A 13932-nucleotide genomic window follows, 5' to 3' on the forward strand; every position below is an offset into this window, starting at 1 on the left:
CGAGGGAACTTATTTTAAGGTAATTAAAAAATAACTGTTCCGCCTCTCGTTAATTATGTAACCGGGCGGGAAATGGAAAACTAATTGTAAACAAATTTACAAGTATATACCGGAACCCGTTGGTCGGCCGATCCTCTTAACGTTCTCATCAAACGTATAATAGGCTGCGTGGTTAGATAAGCCTGGAGGTAAGAACGTTTCGACGTAAAAAAATGTGTTGTTATTACTGCGGTTATTAATACAGATCCACCGGCAGATAGCGTAATTGTGCTACAACAGTAGTCAGCAAGTATAATTTTAATTGCGATAAACCGTCATTATGGCAGCTTTGTTCCGAATGGGTTTATGAGAGTCAGCCATCGCACGTAACGAAACGAGGGAGAAAGAGAGAGAGAAAGAGAGAGATTTGAATATAATTTTGTCGTGATGAGAGGGCCACGAATTATTCGTATCGAAAAAGAGGACGCGAGGTAAAATCTCTTACGGTCTTGCGGGGATTCTTGGCCGCGCGATTATATTATAATCCGAGATATATATTGCTTTATTATATATAGTCGCGGAGCGTTTATCGCGTTGTAAAAAAAGTTGTTTATTTTACTTAAAAATGTTACACGTTGGCGATTTTTACGATCGCATGATACAACGCCGGACGTAACAATGTTGATTAGCATAGATCTAACATAGGGATAACGTAATTGCGCTACAATGTAATCGGCCGGCCGGTCGTAATATGCAATATACCGAGTGCCCTATACGCGCGAAGGAGAGGCGAGCAGCTCTTGCATTTTATTATTAGTACGCACGCCGCTCGTTACGCTACCATCCGTTCCTATACCAAGATACGCATTCTCCCGACGATTCCTTTCCATCTCTCTCTCTCTTTCTTTCGCGGCTTCGATTAAAATGCCAGACGTCGGTAGGCAAAGAGAGATTCGCCGTGATACGCGATATTGTTACGCGTGTACATGGTGTAACTGTCCGGATCCGTGACGGAGTCACGCGATATGCATTATGCACGCACGTAACGCGCGGCAGACGTTTCCGCCATCGGTCCCACGATGCACCGGCGTCGTTGACGGCTCTCTCGCTCGCTTTGTGAGAAACGAGCCATTGACGCGCGCCGCCTTCACATTTTCGCGCTCGCACGCGGAAAAGATACCGCCGATCTCTGTCCCTCTCGTCTCGGTCCTATGCATTATTAATCCCGCCGGGGGAAAATTCCGGGTTAAATGGCGCGAACACAATGATGCGCGTTAATTACACACACACAGCCGCATTATTACTTTCGACCGGTAGCGTCAATTTAGCGCGCGCGCATCTTACATAAAACGCAATTATTATCGCGATGCTGTTACATTCGCGCGATGCGCGATTCTCGCGTATCGAAGCTGCTATCGAAGCTCGTGCGAGGAAGACGCATCGCTCCCTGGGTATGACGTAAGGAACGTACGCAACGCGTTTCACGAGACGCGTCTGCCAGCTCAAGAAAATGAATACAGATAGGTTTGACAGTTTTGAATTTGATGCGCGTGTCAAAAAATTCCGTCAATTTTTACATCAACGTTGATTTTCCATCAATTAACGAAGAGGGGAAATCTGCCTCTGAAATAATTTTCCGCGGAGAAAATAATTCGGAGTCGAACTTTTCTTCTCAAATACGTTATTGTTTGCGAGTGATGAAAACTAATCGTGGGATGAATCTTTGACGTCTCGCTTTCCCTCACGCGATGAGTTGAACATTTTCTTTTTTCCGGTATCGCAAGAACAGAGGAGGGTATCGGGAGAGCGACTTTCACCGTGCGTCTCGTCAACCATCTGTCGTCGACCGGACGAGCGCGAAAAAATGTCGCGGTGTCGCGATCCGCGATGCGACCACGTTATGGACCTCCGATCGCGACGCGCGGTGGTTCATTTACCACAACTGCATTACCCCTACGCGACGCGCCATTATTTTTATTAGCATAATGACAGGCGAACAACTCAATTTGCATGGAAAATCACACGGATCCCGTAACGAACCTCGCCCGCGGATCCAACGATGGTCATCTCTTTCTATACATATACATGTATGCGTATGTGTGTATATATATTATATATGCGATACGCGAAAAATATTGTAGGGGGCTTGACGTACGAAGAGGAGAGCTCTACTAGTTCGAGTCCGTAGCGAATACCACTCTTCGGGATACCACGCTCTATCTCTCTCTCTTTCTCTCCTTCTCTCTTCGCGCTGGATAATTCCGTATCATCATCGAAATTGCCGTCGATCGTCGTCGTTCTTCTCGTCCGCGGCTCGATCGAGAAGATCGTTTGCCACCGCACCTGATCCAATCGTCCATTCGATAATTGGCGCCCGGTAATGAGACGCAGGATTACCTGCGTCAGATTGTTCGGGCAAATTTTTGCGGTAAAAAGAAAATGGGCGAGAGAGTGGCGCCGTTACTTTGAAGAAAAATAAAAAGACGAGCGACGTATATATACGTGCAGAGTCCCCAAAGACTTCACTTGGACGAAACAATTTGCGACGAAATGCGTGTATCTGGCCTCGATTCGTGCAAAGTGTTACTCTGTCTAGAAATGAAGATAAATGCGGAATGATGTTCGGGGCGTGTAACGATTATCGCGCGATTATTTATCGATCGTTGCTCCAAGTCGGACGGATACAAATTCGACGAAGTTCTCGATACCTCAATAAGGAAGCGCGAGCTTATCGATGCATTAAATTTCATACGCTTCGCGAGATTGCATCTTAACGGGGAAAAAGTGCGCTCCATATTGCATTTTTTTGTAACAGCAAATATTACGAGATATCGATTATAACGTATTATGGAGATCAAGCTGCTAAGATTGTATAATTTCGTATTGCATATTACTTTCACTTCAATGGAATATTTTACTAGAATTTTTTCATCAAAACCCATCGATTTTAATTACAATAAATGTTATAAATTAAGCATTCCATTTTAAAACAAAAAGATAGGCGATATTTTTGAAAAATGCATATCAGCAGAGGGCAAAATTTGTGTATCTCTAAGCCGTAATCATTATTCCAGTCACTTGGCCCCCGTGATTGACAAATTGCAAAAGATTATTTAGAGTGAATCCTGACTTTATACGTCGATCGTTAGCTAGATCCTCATCTCGCGACGACGCGAGCGAACGATGAACGGAGCCGATCGCCTCCCTTTTTAGCACCGCGATCGGGCGAAATATTATGTAAATAGAGTGCGTTAAAACGCGCGCGATTTAGAGCCCGTCTCTCCGTCTACCCCGAAGATACCGGATGGATATAAAAGGAGCATAAAGTAATATTTAGCGCGCGCGCTTAAACGAAATTGCTGTAATCCCCGGCCGAGGCGGGTAAAAGCGCCGCGCGCGGGGAGCAGAGGGGAAGAGAATCGCGGGCGAGGGGATGCGGAGATGGAACGGGGAGAGAAAGAGAGAGCGAGAGGGCATTAACATACCGATTTACATAATGCGTATAATTCGAGCAATTATGAAGGGAAATATACACAATTTGATATAATGGCGGATGTTTAGGGCCGGCGTTATATCTACCGCGGGAGATCTCTCCGATGTACGACTAGAGAGAGAGAGAGAAAGAGAGAAAGAGAAAAGACCCCCCTCTTGCATTGTTATGCATATGCAGGGGTAGAACGGGGGGAGGCATTTGCGAGAAGACGAGATAGTTTTAAGCGGGTTACGCAGGTGCGTATTGCGCGTACGTAAGCAAACCATCTCGCGATTTAAGCGATCTAAGGTACATCTCTAGTCCCGAATCGTCGTGTCGTATCTTTACGAGTGTGTTGTACGAAACACACCGAGGACACTCTCGTGAGAGTTTGTCCGATCCTCGAGCAGGCAGGAAGCGAGATAATGCAACAGGACGACATTTCAAAATTACAGAGCGCGTTTCAGTGATAAAAGGGCGGTGCCGTAGATGCGTTATCTACTGCAAGGTATTTACATGCCACATCTAACATCGTTATCCGGTGCTATAATCACTCGTGCGAATTCGACTTTGAGTAATAGGATTATAAAGATATGTCTCTCGTTCTGCCATTCTCGCTGTACATCTCGTTTTTTATGAAATAACGTGATTTCATTTTCGTTTTACGATAAAATTTAAATCATTTACAAGTTACAAGAACAGTTGTAAATCTTGAAACAATGAATATTTATTTCGATTCTGTTACTGTAATTGATATAATAATTTATGTACACTCGACAAGTGAAGAATAATGTGCGTTGCATTGTAAAAATTCCATAAAGTTTGTCCGATGAATATCGCTATTTTTTAATCTTGAAAAAAGATTTAAAATGTTAATCTCCTTAATGACGGAGCATCTTCACGCCTACCTTTTCCTAGGTAGACATTGATTGATACAACCAGCATTTCTAACAGATTTTAATTTATGTTTTTACACGACGAACATGAATTTTCCCGAGGTGGTTGGCACGGTTTCTCATTCGCAGCTGTCAGATGGTAATGTTGTAATTATAATGAAAATATTGCGCGAGATAGGCATAAGTCTTGATGAATAAAAATATGAGAGATAAAGTAACGCGCTCAAAGTGTAGTTACTTTTTAACGACGTGTATTACGATCGCGTAAACTTCCGAGCATGCTATACGTATTGCCCCCTTTCCTTCGCATTCAACTAAATATACATATCTATAAAATAAATAAAATATTCTCTTTATTATGTACATTTTTAGCGCTCTACATTGATTTAATAATCATATTTTTGTTACACTTTTTACTTTTAATTTTATCTCGATACTATATAAAAGAATTGCAAATCGATCGTGAACACAAAAGAGTTGCAAAAAGAAATATCGAAATTACATTCGAGTCCAATCATCGTACATATTAATTGTAGATCTTCCAGTTCGATTTGAGAATTTTTCGCCCGCAAAAATATTCCATTATCTGATATTCTATCTAATCGGTCTTGATATTGCAATAACGGCGAGTGAGAAGTGGAATAGAGATATTTTTACAATTTTGTTGAAATGTATTCCCCGAAAAGAGATAACGACGCGAAGAGGAAAAGGGGAAGAGGGTGACTAACGAGACAGACCGCGTTTATCAGTCGTATAGTGCGCGGCGGATGTATGCGGTCTCATTCCAATTAGCGTTACAGGCTGAGCTAATTGCGCGATATAAATCGCCGTGACTTGAAAAAGTTTTGAATAATTAGACGGAGAGCGGGGTTGCGCTTGGCGCGGCTTTATTACACGCGCGTTTGAATATTTAGCGCAGCTCGCGATTCGTTGCATCGCACATCTCGATTGTAAAGGGATGAATAATTCGCTTTTTATTATGCGCATATTCGAAAGCGACTCGCTACCCGCTAACAAGGTCGATTAGCGCTCGCACGATGATCGATATTAAAAGCGTAAAAATGTCAAAAGCGAAAAAGGATTCCCGGGGTCGAAATTTGTTCCTATTTTCAATCTCGATTTTCATACTTATGAATTCTGAGGGAATAGGTTTTAATTAGGCTTTAATAGGTTTAATTGATACCGAGCTTTTATTTATCTCGAAAAGATAATAAACTAATAGTTTTCCATTTAAAAGTATAAAAGAGGAGTTTTCGGCAAAATTAGAGATTGAATAATTTAAAGGAGAGTAATATCCGACTAATTACATTAAATCGGGACTTTAATTTTTATATTAATTAAACCTATCGATATCTTTCAGAATCCATAAGCGAGAAAAACGGGGCTGAAAATAATAGAACGAAAAAAACTCGGAATAGCATTGATAACGAACGCTATTATGGAAATGAGCACTACTTAATCAATATGCTTTGGATACATTTTTGGATTATTTTTTCGTTAATCTGTTGGCACGTTCGAAAAAAACCACGCAACACAGAGATGTATATAATACATGCAGTATTACGCATAATATTTAATTCGCGCGAGATCACGAGTGTCGGCCGGTAGATCGAGACGACCGAGAGAAGACGATGGTCGGGGGGGGGTGGACGAGGGTGGACTAGGGAAGTTGAGAGAGAGAGAGAGAGAGAGAACGAAGGGGAACGAAGAAGAGAGGTACACTCGACTCGCGCGCGTATCTCAAGATCTATCTGAATAATAACGTGTACGACAACATGTCAAATTATACAGAACCGCGACACACGCAGCCTGTAGAACTCACACATACATATGAGTATTATATATATATATATATATATATATATATATGCGTGCGTGTGCGTGCGTGCGTGCGAATGAACGAGCGTGCGTGTCGGCATTGGTGAACAAGAGGGAGATTCGAGGGGGAGGGTGAGGGTGGTATGAGGGCTACATGTGTTCGCGGTGGCGGTGACTCTCTCTCTTTCTCTCTCTACAGCACTTTTATAATTATCCGACTGGATATCGTGGCCGCTCGTTGAACGAGATTCGCGAAACACCATTGCGTTTTACCTGACTGCGAATCAAGTCGATCTTAACCCCGCAATCCACCCTTCCACTCTCCCTTGATTATTACCTTCCTGCCGCCAGGGCCGCCGCGCTTTTTTCAAATACTTTTCATTCTTCAATCGTTTCTTCATCATAGGATTACTCGTCGCGATAATATACAGGAGAAGGAGGGCGAGCTAATTCGAGGACAATATAAGTATCGTGCATAATACCTTTCAACAAATTTTGCATAAGATCGAGCGCAAAGATCTCTAACGGAAACTAGGTTTCTTTAGAATACATCGTGACAGCGTTTCTTACGCAAGGCACGTAGCGAGAATCCTTTCTCGCTGACAAGCGGCGTCGCGACTTACCCGACCCTGCACGCTTTCCGCCATCTCGTCACGGAGGTACCGGTGACAATTAAATCACAGCTCTCCCGCTTGATCATGACGGATCACCGTGCCCTTGCGCGCGTCCCTCGTCGCACGCTCCCGCTATTTTGCCTTGGAAATCTCGACTCGAATTTCCTCGTCTTCGCGATCCTCATCGCTTACTCTGCACGCGGAATCGAGCACCTTAAGCCCCGTTCGAGCACCTCGTTGCTGCGATATCGCAACGAGGTACGACGTAATCGAGATCAACGCGCGCCCGTCCCCCTTCTCGCCTCCTCCTCGACATCTATCTGAAATGTCATGCCGTGAAACGTCCGAAAGGATCATCGACGAATCGTCCGAGGTCGATCGAGAAATTCGGATAGTCCGAATAGGCCTTTAACGGCGCGACTGTATCGCTCGGCCATCGCTCGACCCGTACACGATCGTCGTCGGCCGTGATTGCCGCCTGTCAGCAATCGTCGACGTATATATAGGCGATAATTTCGTCGTTACAATCAAGCCGCGACGCGGTAATGACAACGATGATGGATCTACGGCGCGCGACGCGCTGAACTTTGTTTGCTCGACGGGGCCACGCGACGTATATGCAAATCGTGCTTACGCTATATAAATAAGGTCTTAATTAATACTAACGAGGCTGACGCGCATGATACGCGTGTAACCATCGTCCTTTCTGTTTCACGCCTCGTCTCCTGCTACGCATCCTGGACGGACGGATCTGCACACTCATCGTGGATCGCCGCAGTATGTAAGTACATGTGCAAGCGATGTTTTATTGATATCGTCGCGCGATCATTTATCATATTCGAGGAAGTCGGGTGCTCGATTGGGCAACGAAATTAGACACGAGTGACGGCGATTTTTCAAGCATAAACACAGTCGCGAAAGTGATTTATCATCGAGAAATTGGAAAATTTCATTTAAATTTTATTCTTTTCGTCCCTGATTTCTGACCCTTTTATCTGCCAACATTTGGTTTACGTATCTTTTGATTTATATGGAAAATGACGAAATCGATTGCCGGGAAAGTACCCTCTCGATAGCTTAAGTCCTCTCGCGTCGAGAAACTTGGCGGGACGAGCACTTGTTCTCTCAATTATCGTTTATCGTCAATCGAAATTACTTTATCGATCTAAAGCGCTATATAAGCCCCGCCTAACGGCGGCTTTCGATTACTCGACAATGTCGGCCCGTCTGATGTCGATGCTTTCATTATGTGGAATATGAGCCCTTGCTAGCTCTCTCTCAATCCTTCGATGCCGTTTATCTTTTCACCTTTCTACCAGCCACCTGTCGACCCATCGACGCACAGTCAACTATATCTTCTTGCGAGCCGATATAAAAGAGCCTAATCCATTCGAATCAATTGTATAAATTTGTCATCTTCTTTATATGTCCCAGATAAAATATGCTCTTTTTGAAACGAAAATATGTTTTAGTACTGATTCTGAGAAACAATGAGACACATTGCGCTATCATTTTTTTATTACTTTCTTAAATGGAATGAAACATTGAAAAGCAATTAATAATAATTATTAATAACTGACGGTCTGAGCACTGTTGTTGTAAATGAAAGAGTCAATTACTACATAAATCAGTTCTATTTTTCTAAAAAATGCATATATATATTATTATTATCATCATTATATATGTGAAATAAATTTGTAACAAGATATCTTATTAAAGCAATATCTGCGTTTGATTAAGAAATTTATTTATAAAATTCTTTATTGGATATATCACATCTTAAGATATTAAAAGAGATATTAAAAATAACAACTTACAATAAAAGAAGCATCTAGCAAATATAATTATTGATCAATGAAATCTGCTCTAATCAGTGCGACATAAAACACGTACAAAAATACAAATATTTTCGCTGATTCAGTAAAAGGAAATATACATATACGGATCTAGAACGCTAGATGCGCCGCAGTCGATTACGGTTAATACGCGCCGTATCTCGTGGCTGGGAGGGCGCGGGGAGGAAGAGAAGGTAGGTAATCGGGGGTATATGGCGGAACGCGGAGGACGGGATCTCGGCGCGCGGGATCCGCTGGCGGGCACCCGTGGACTCTGCGGCCTGCGGTACTGGCCGAGTACGTCGGGCTTGGGGTTAATACGGTGGCCGGTGATGCACGACCGACGCAACGCTGCGGGTAGAGCGGCTGACCGCACGCCAGCTGCCCGATGCCTGGTCCGACCTGCCCGCAAAAATCTGTAGCTGACCCTTGTGTCGAGTGTTGCGTACCGCCACCCTCCCCTCCCACCCCCCTCGTACCCGAAGCGACACTCCGTGCCACCCTTGCACGCGTTATACGTTACCCTCTCTCTTTCTCTCTCTTTCGGAATATTACTCTTGTACGCTTGGTTATCGACTGGCCTCGGTCCGTCATTTAATGTCCTACGGAATGTTTCTGAATTGCGGGCGAGAATGTTGAAGGACATTCTATGCTCGAAATTGAATGGAAAGTCCTGCTCGACCGTTTGTCTCGGCATACCGTTTTTAATCGAGTTGAATTGAGTCACGATTTCTTTTTTACGCGCGCATGAAGTATGAAGCTTTTTATCTCCGAATATAAAAATTCTTTTTCAACGTTTATAAAATTTTGCGAGGGATTTTAACGTTGAGCAATTCAGTTCAATTTTAAATTTTGATCTCTTGATAATTTATAAAAAAAAATTAAAAACAATTTGAAATTTCCAAACCATACGATCTTGTCAATTTTCACTTTAATCGAATCATTTTTTGATATTTTTTTGATTTTTTGATGAAAGAGAGAAAGAGAGAAGAAGGTATCATTTTTATTTTTAAATCAGACAAAATTTTATCAAGTCCAATGGCTTTCGTGTATATAAAAGCACGTTCAACTAACGGGGAAAGATGGCTGCAACACGGACGATATTGAAATTTCACGCACGTCTGCACGGCAGCGAGGTAATTGCGTTAAACGACGCGGATGCGTATGCGACTTCTGGTGCCTATTTCTGTGTCAACTCTCGTACCTCGCGCCGCGCGCAAATAATGGAATTCTCATCGCGCCATCGTCGAGGCAACAACAACAAAGGAAAAAAGAGACGACGCGTTCGATCAATTTCCATTATGCGTCATCGTTGTCAATCGCACGTCGCCTACGATGCGTCGTCATTATCGCCGCGTCGTCATCTCGATCGCCGACAGAAAACCGAACGCTCGTCGACTAACAACGCGCTAGCGTGACTCACGCGCGACATATTAATGCGACGAATTGTCTGGAGTCTCGACTCGAGAACTTTGCCTTCCAAGAGGCTTTGCTTCGTTTCCTCGGTGTCTTTTATTCCGTGTCGGTCCCTTTGCATTCACGCGTCGATCGCGCGACTTACTCTGCCCTCCCAGGTTGTATTTCCGAAAAACGACGAGCTCGCAGTCCGTGAATGCTAATGTTGGGGTTCTTGAAACTCTGCTTAGCTGACAATGAGTACCATAAAAATTGTGTGATATTGCTTGAATTTTTATTCATTCTGGAGATTCATGGATTTTTTATTTGCAATAAATTTAGCAATAAACATGTATACATACTTTAATAATATAATAAATGTGTAAATTTTTAAAGTTTGCAGAAGATAACGATATCGTCAAAAGTTTCTCATTGATAATTTAACAGGTCGTGAATTATTTCTTGATATTTTTTATTGTAAGTAAATCTATCCTCAAATTTTAATATTACTTACAATATTACGTGTGTAGGCAATCTGTTAATATGCAATCTCACACGAGATGCTAGTGCCTAAAGATGTTTCGCGTGGGAAAGAGTCTCATTCAAGCGCGATGCGCTTCCTATATGGCTCGATCGAACCCGAGGGTCCGGATGCATCGCGGTAATTTAATTGACGCGCGCGCTGAAATTGCCACAAAAAAGTTCATCTCTTCCTTTAATGCTCCTTTCCCAGCCGGAGCGGCCGTTCGCGTTTCCCACACTTTACTGGAACGCATACCGATTCGCTCGTAATTAATAACGCATCATCCGAGAAAGACTTTGGCACACTTTGCTTTGTATCGATAATTATGGAAAGTAAAGCTACGACAAAGTTTGAGAAAGGATTCGACACTTACTCCAGGTTCCGTCCTGTTCGGCAAGGAACCATTACGAAATAATGGTCGTCGCCGGCCAACTCGAACGGTCGTCGAGGAAACTGATCCTGCAACTTGCACAAAAGCGTAACGGAAGGAGAGTTTGCCGGTGGTTACGTCTCAAAGGAGACTAGCACGAGCGAGTCGCGCAATCGGATTAGCATCGTCGGTCGCAAATATCGTTTTGGTTCGTACTTTTCGGTAGACCGCTTCGCCCTCGAACGAATCCATCTCTCGTCAGGTAAAATAGGTCATCGGAACTTGCGGTTCTGAGGACCGTTCGAAAGACGAGACTGATTTTCAAAAACTCCACCTCCTTGTGTCCGACTATTGTCCGACTTTTCCCTGAACAACGATTCTATTGTGGTTGCGACCTGGCGCCATCGTTATCGTCTCACCAACGGATCCGAAGACACATTTACGTTCTACACACCGGCATCATAATTTTACGCTCCGTGTTACCTGGTTGTGTAACCGATCGGAAAACAATCTTTTCGAACGGTCCTCTAATTTGCCTTCGGTGAACGACGAAAGCTCGGCTCGTGAGGAAGCAGCCCGATGTCTTCCTCTATGTCTTCTATAATCAAGGTCTAATTTGCATGCAACGCAGATAGACTGGACGAGATAATTGGTACACAGTAGGGATTATAGATTCGCGCCAAGACAATGGATATATATTCTCAGCTCGACAGTGATATTGATATAATGGCCGCGCAGGAATTCTATACGATCAATAAGCATGTCGAGATATTTGGATTATGTGCCACAAAAGTCAAAGAAATTTAACGAATTAAGAATTAAAAATTATAAACGGATGATAAAATTTAATAGTTTAATAACTTTTTAAAGAAATTTTTTAATTAGAAATAGTTAATCTTTTTAATCTTTTTTTAAGTATTTTACGAAAAATTACTAGAAAAATAAAAATTTACACACGAAGATATGAATTTTTTTGAAAATAGAGCCGGTGAAATTTTCTTTTCTTAGACATTTGAATATGATTTGCCTAGTCCAAAAGAAATCCTCCGGAGAGATTCGTGCCGTGTGACAGTAACTTTCTAAAGATTGATTGGTCGAAGCGAATCATTCGGAGCATTCCTAAGTAGAAGCGTTCTCCGCGATTATGGTATGGGAAAAAGAAGAAGAAGAGGAAGAAAAGGAAGAAGGGCGCAAGCGGAGAAGAAAGGCCGAAAAGAAGAGGAAGGACGCTCACATAAATACGTACGCAACGCAAACAAAAATCCACAAAGGACCCGCGCTCGTGGCAGATACGATCTCGCGTGCATGCAGATACGAGCATACTAATCTCTCCGGGTCCGGTCTCGCCGAGAAAACAGCGTCCTCTTGTTGCATCTATGAAATATATTAGTCTCTGCCCACACATCCGGGAGACGCGGAGGGGAATTATTCAAGTATGATTATGGCCACACGAGAATTTACGATTTCTCACGGTATTGGAGGATCGCTCGACTCGCAAGCAATATCAAAAGAGTAGGAAAAAAATGGGAAATATAAAATTTACCGTTCTCAGTTTTACGTAAAATCGAAGAGAGAAAGATCGCGCAATGAATACGATACGTTCGCGAATTTTCATTACGTCGTTACATTCGATTCCATCGGATATTCGACGATCGTTGTACGTCCAAGAGATTGTGCGTCCTACTGCTAAATTTCAATGTCCTGATACAAGACATAAGCGAGCTATGAGTCCCTCTCTCTCTCTCACACACACTCTCTCCGTTAGATTCGCGCGGACGGCAGTTTCAATTTCGAGACGCCAATCCAATCATGTAAATCAAGGGTGGCATTATTAGTGGCGGCAATCGAACTCGGTTAGGCCAACAGTAGTAGCGGTGGAGAGGCAGGTGGAAACTACACCGAGTCTGAGTCGAAGGTGGAAGGAAGGGTCTCCCTCCCCCTCTTCCCAGGCAACTCTCCTGATCCCGAACGAAGGGAGCAGCGACGTCCAACTAATCCCGGGTTTACCTAATCGCCTACTCCCTTCGTCCCAAACGCGGTTCGGCAATTCCGCTCATTCGCAAAGCGGCTTACCCTTTCACCCCTTCCGCCGGTCCCTTCCTGGCACTGAACCGAGAGAGAGAGAGAGAGAGAGAAGGAGCTTCTGTATCCACCGGCGGGCCCGCAAATCGTTCGATCCCCGATCGATCTACTGGATCGTTGTACAGCGAGTAAACCGAGCTTTCGGACGACGATTCAATCGCACGATCAGTAAATATTTATTTTCCCGAGACATGTCAATTGTATCATAGAAATGTAATTTGTACTTGTTTTCTTATATCTAAAGTTTAGCGGTGAGATATCTTTTTATTGCTCTCGTACAAGAAGAATTGCAAGAGGTATCGCGCGTTCGCTAGATTATTAATATGATGAAAATTAGCTCTTGGAACAGCTCTAAGGCTTGAACATCGGCTTGAATCTCTTGTAGCTCTTTGTAACAATTTCCGGAGAAGTCCGTATATTTTCCGGGGAGACCGAAGATAAGCGCCTACGCGAAATATAATCGACACACGACCGATAATTCCTGACGGCGGATGGACGGGGGGATACAGGACGGGGTACGATCGAACGAAAGCGTAAGCCGCGTAATCCCCCGTGAAATACCGTGTTGGATCGAGACGACCGAGAACTTTGCCGTACGCCCGAGGACATCGGGGGACATCGATTATTCGCGGGAAACCGCTCCCGTTAATCGTTTAAACTCCGCTGCAGGTGGATGTGTGTGTGTGTATATGTGTATGCAGCTCAGGTATCCGTGAGTCTCGTGATTCACGAAACCACGGAGGGATCCCGGAGGTTCGGTGAATATCGATGATTTCGCGCGGTAAGAGCGTTCGGGGGTCGTTGCCGAAACGTCGACGAGCGGAACCAATCGTTCTATCGAAACGATAAATCTGCATCGAGGCTAGCGATAGAGATCTTAGCTTAGCTCGAAAATGGTAATATTGCGAACGTCAAAGTTTGAAAAATAGAGACCAATCGCGATTTCGA

The 13932-nt window shown here is 43.6% G+C and overlaps 1 protein-coding gene across 7 annotated transcripts in view; it reads left to right on the forward strand.

Moving 5' to 3' along the window:
• The window catches only part of LOC105252720 (ankyrin repeat domain-containing protein SOWAHB), a 99200-nt gene that overhangs the window by 65321 nt on the left and 19947 nt on the right, over nucleotides 1-13932 (forward strand). For 6 of the 7 annotated variants that reach the window (XM_025408265.1, XM_011260248.3, XM_025408266.1 and 3 more), the window contains one exon: nucleotides 7558-7560. The exons of the other annotated variant lie outside the window; for it this stretch is intronic. In XM_025408265.1, coding sequence (XP_025264050.1) covers nucleotides 7558-7560 — 3 coding nt within the window. The remainder of the gene's footprint in view (nucleotides 1-7557; nucleotides 7561-13932) is intronic. 7 annotated transcript variants of the gene reach the window in all.

Source organism: Camponotus floridanus, unplaced genomic scaffold (assembly GCF_003227725.1).
Source record: "Camponotus floridanus strain SB8 unplaced genomic scaffold, Cflo_v7.5 scaffold20, whole genome shotgun sequence".
NCBI classification, from domain to species: domain Eukaryota; kingdom Metazoa; phylum Arthropoda; class Insecta; order Hymenoptera; family Formicidae; genus Camponotus; species Camponotus floridanus.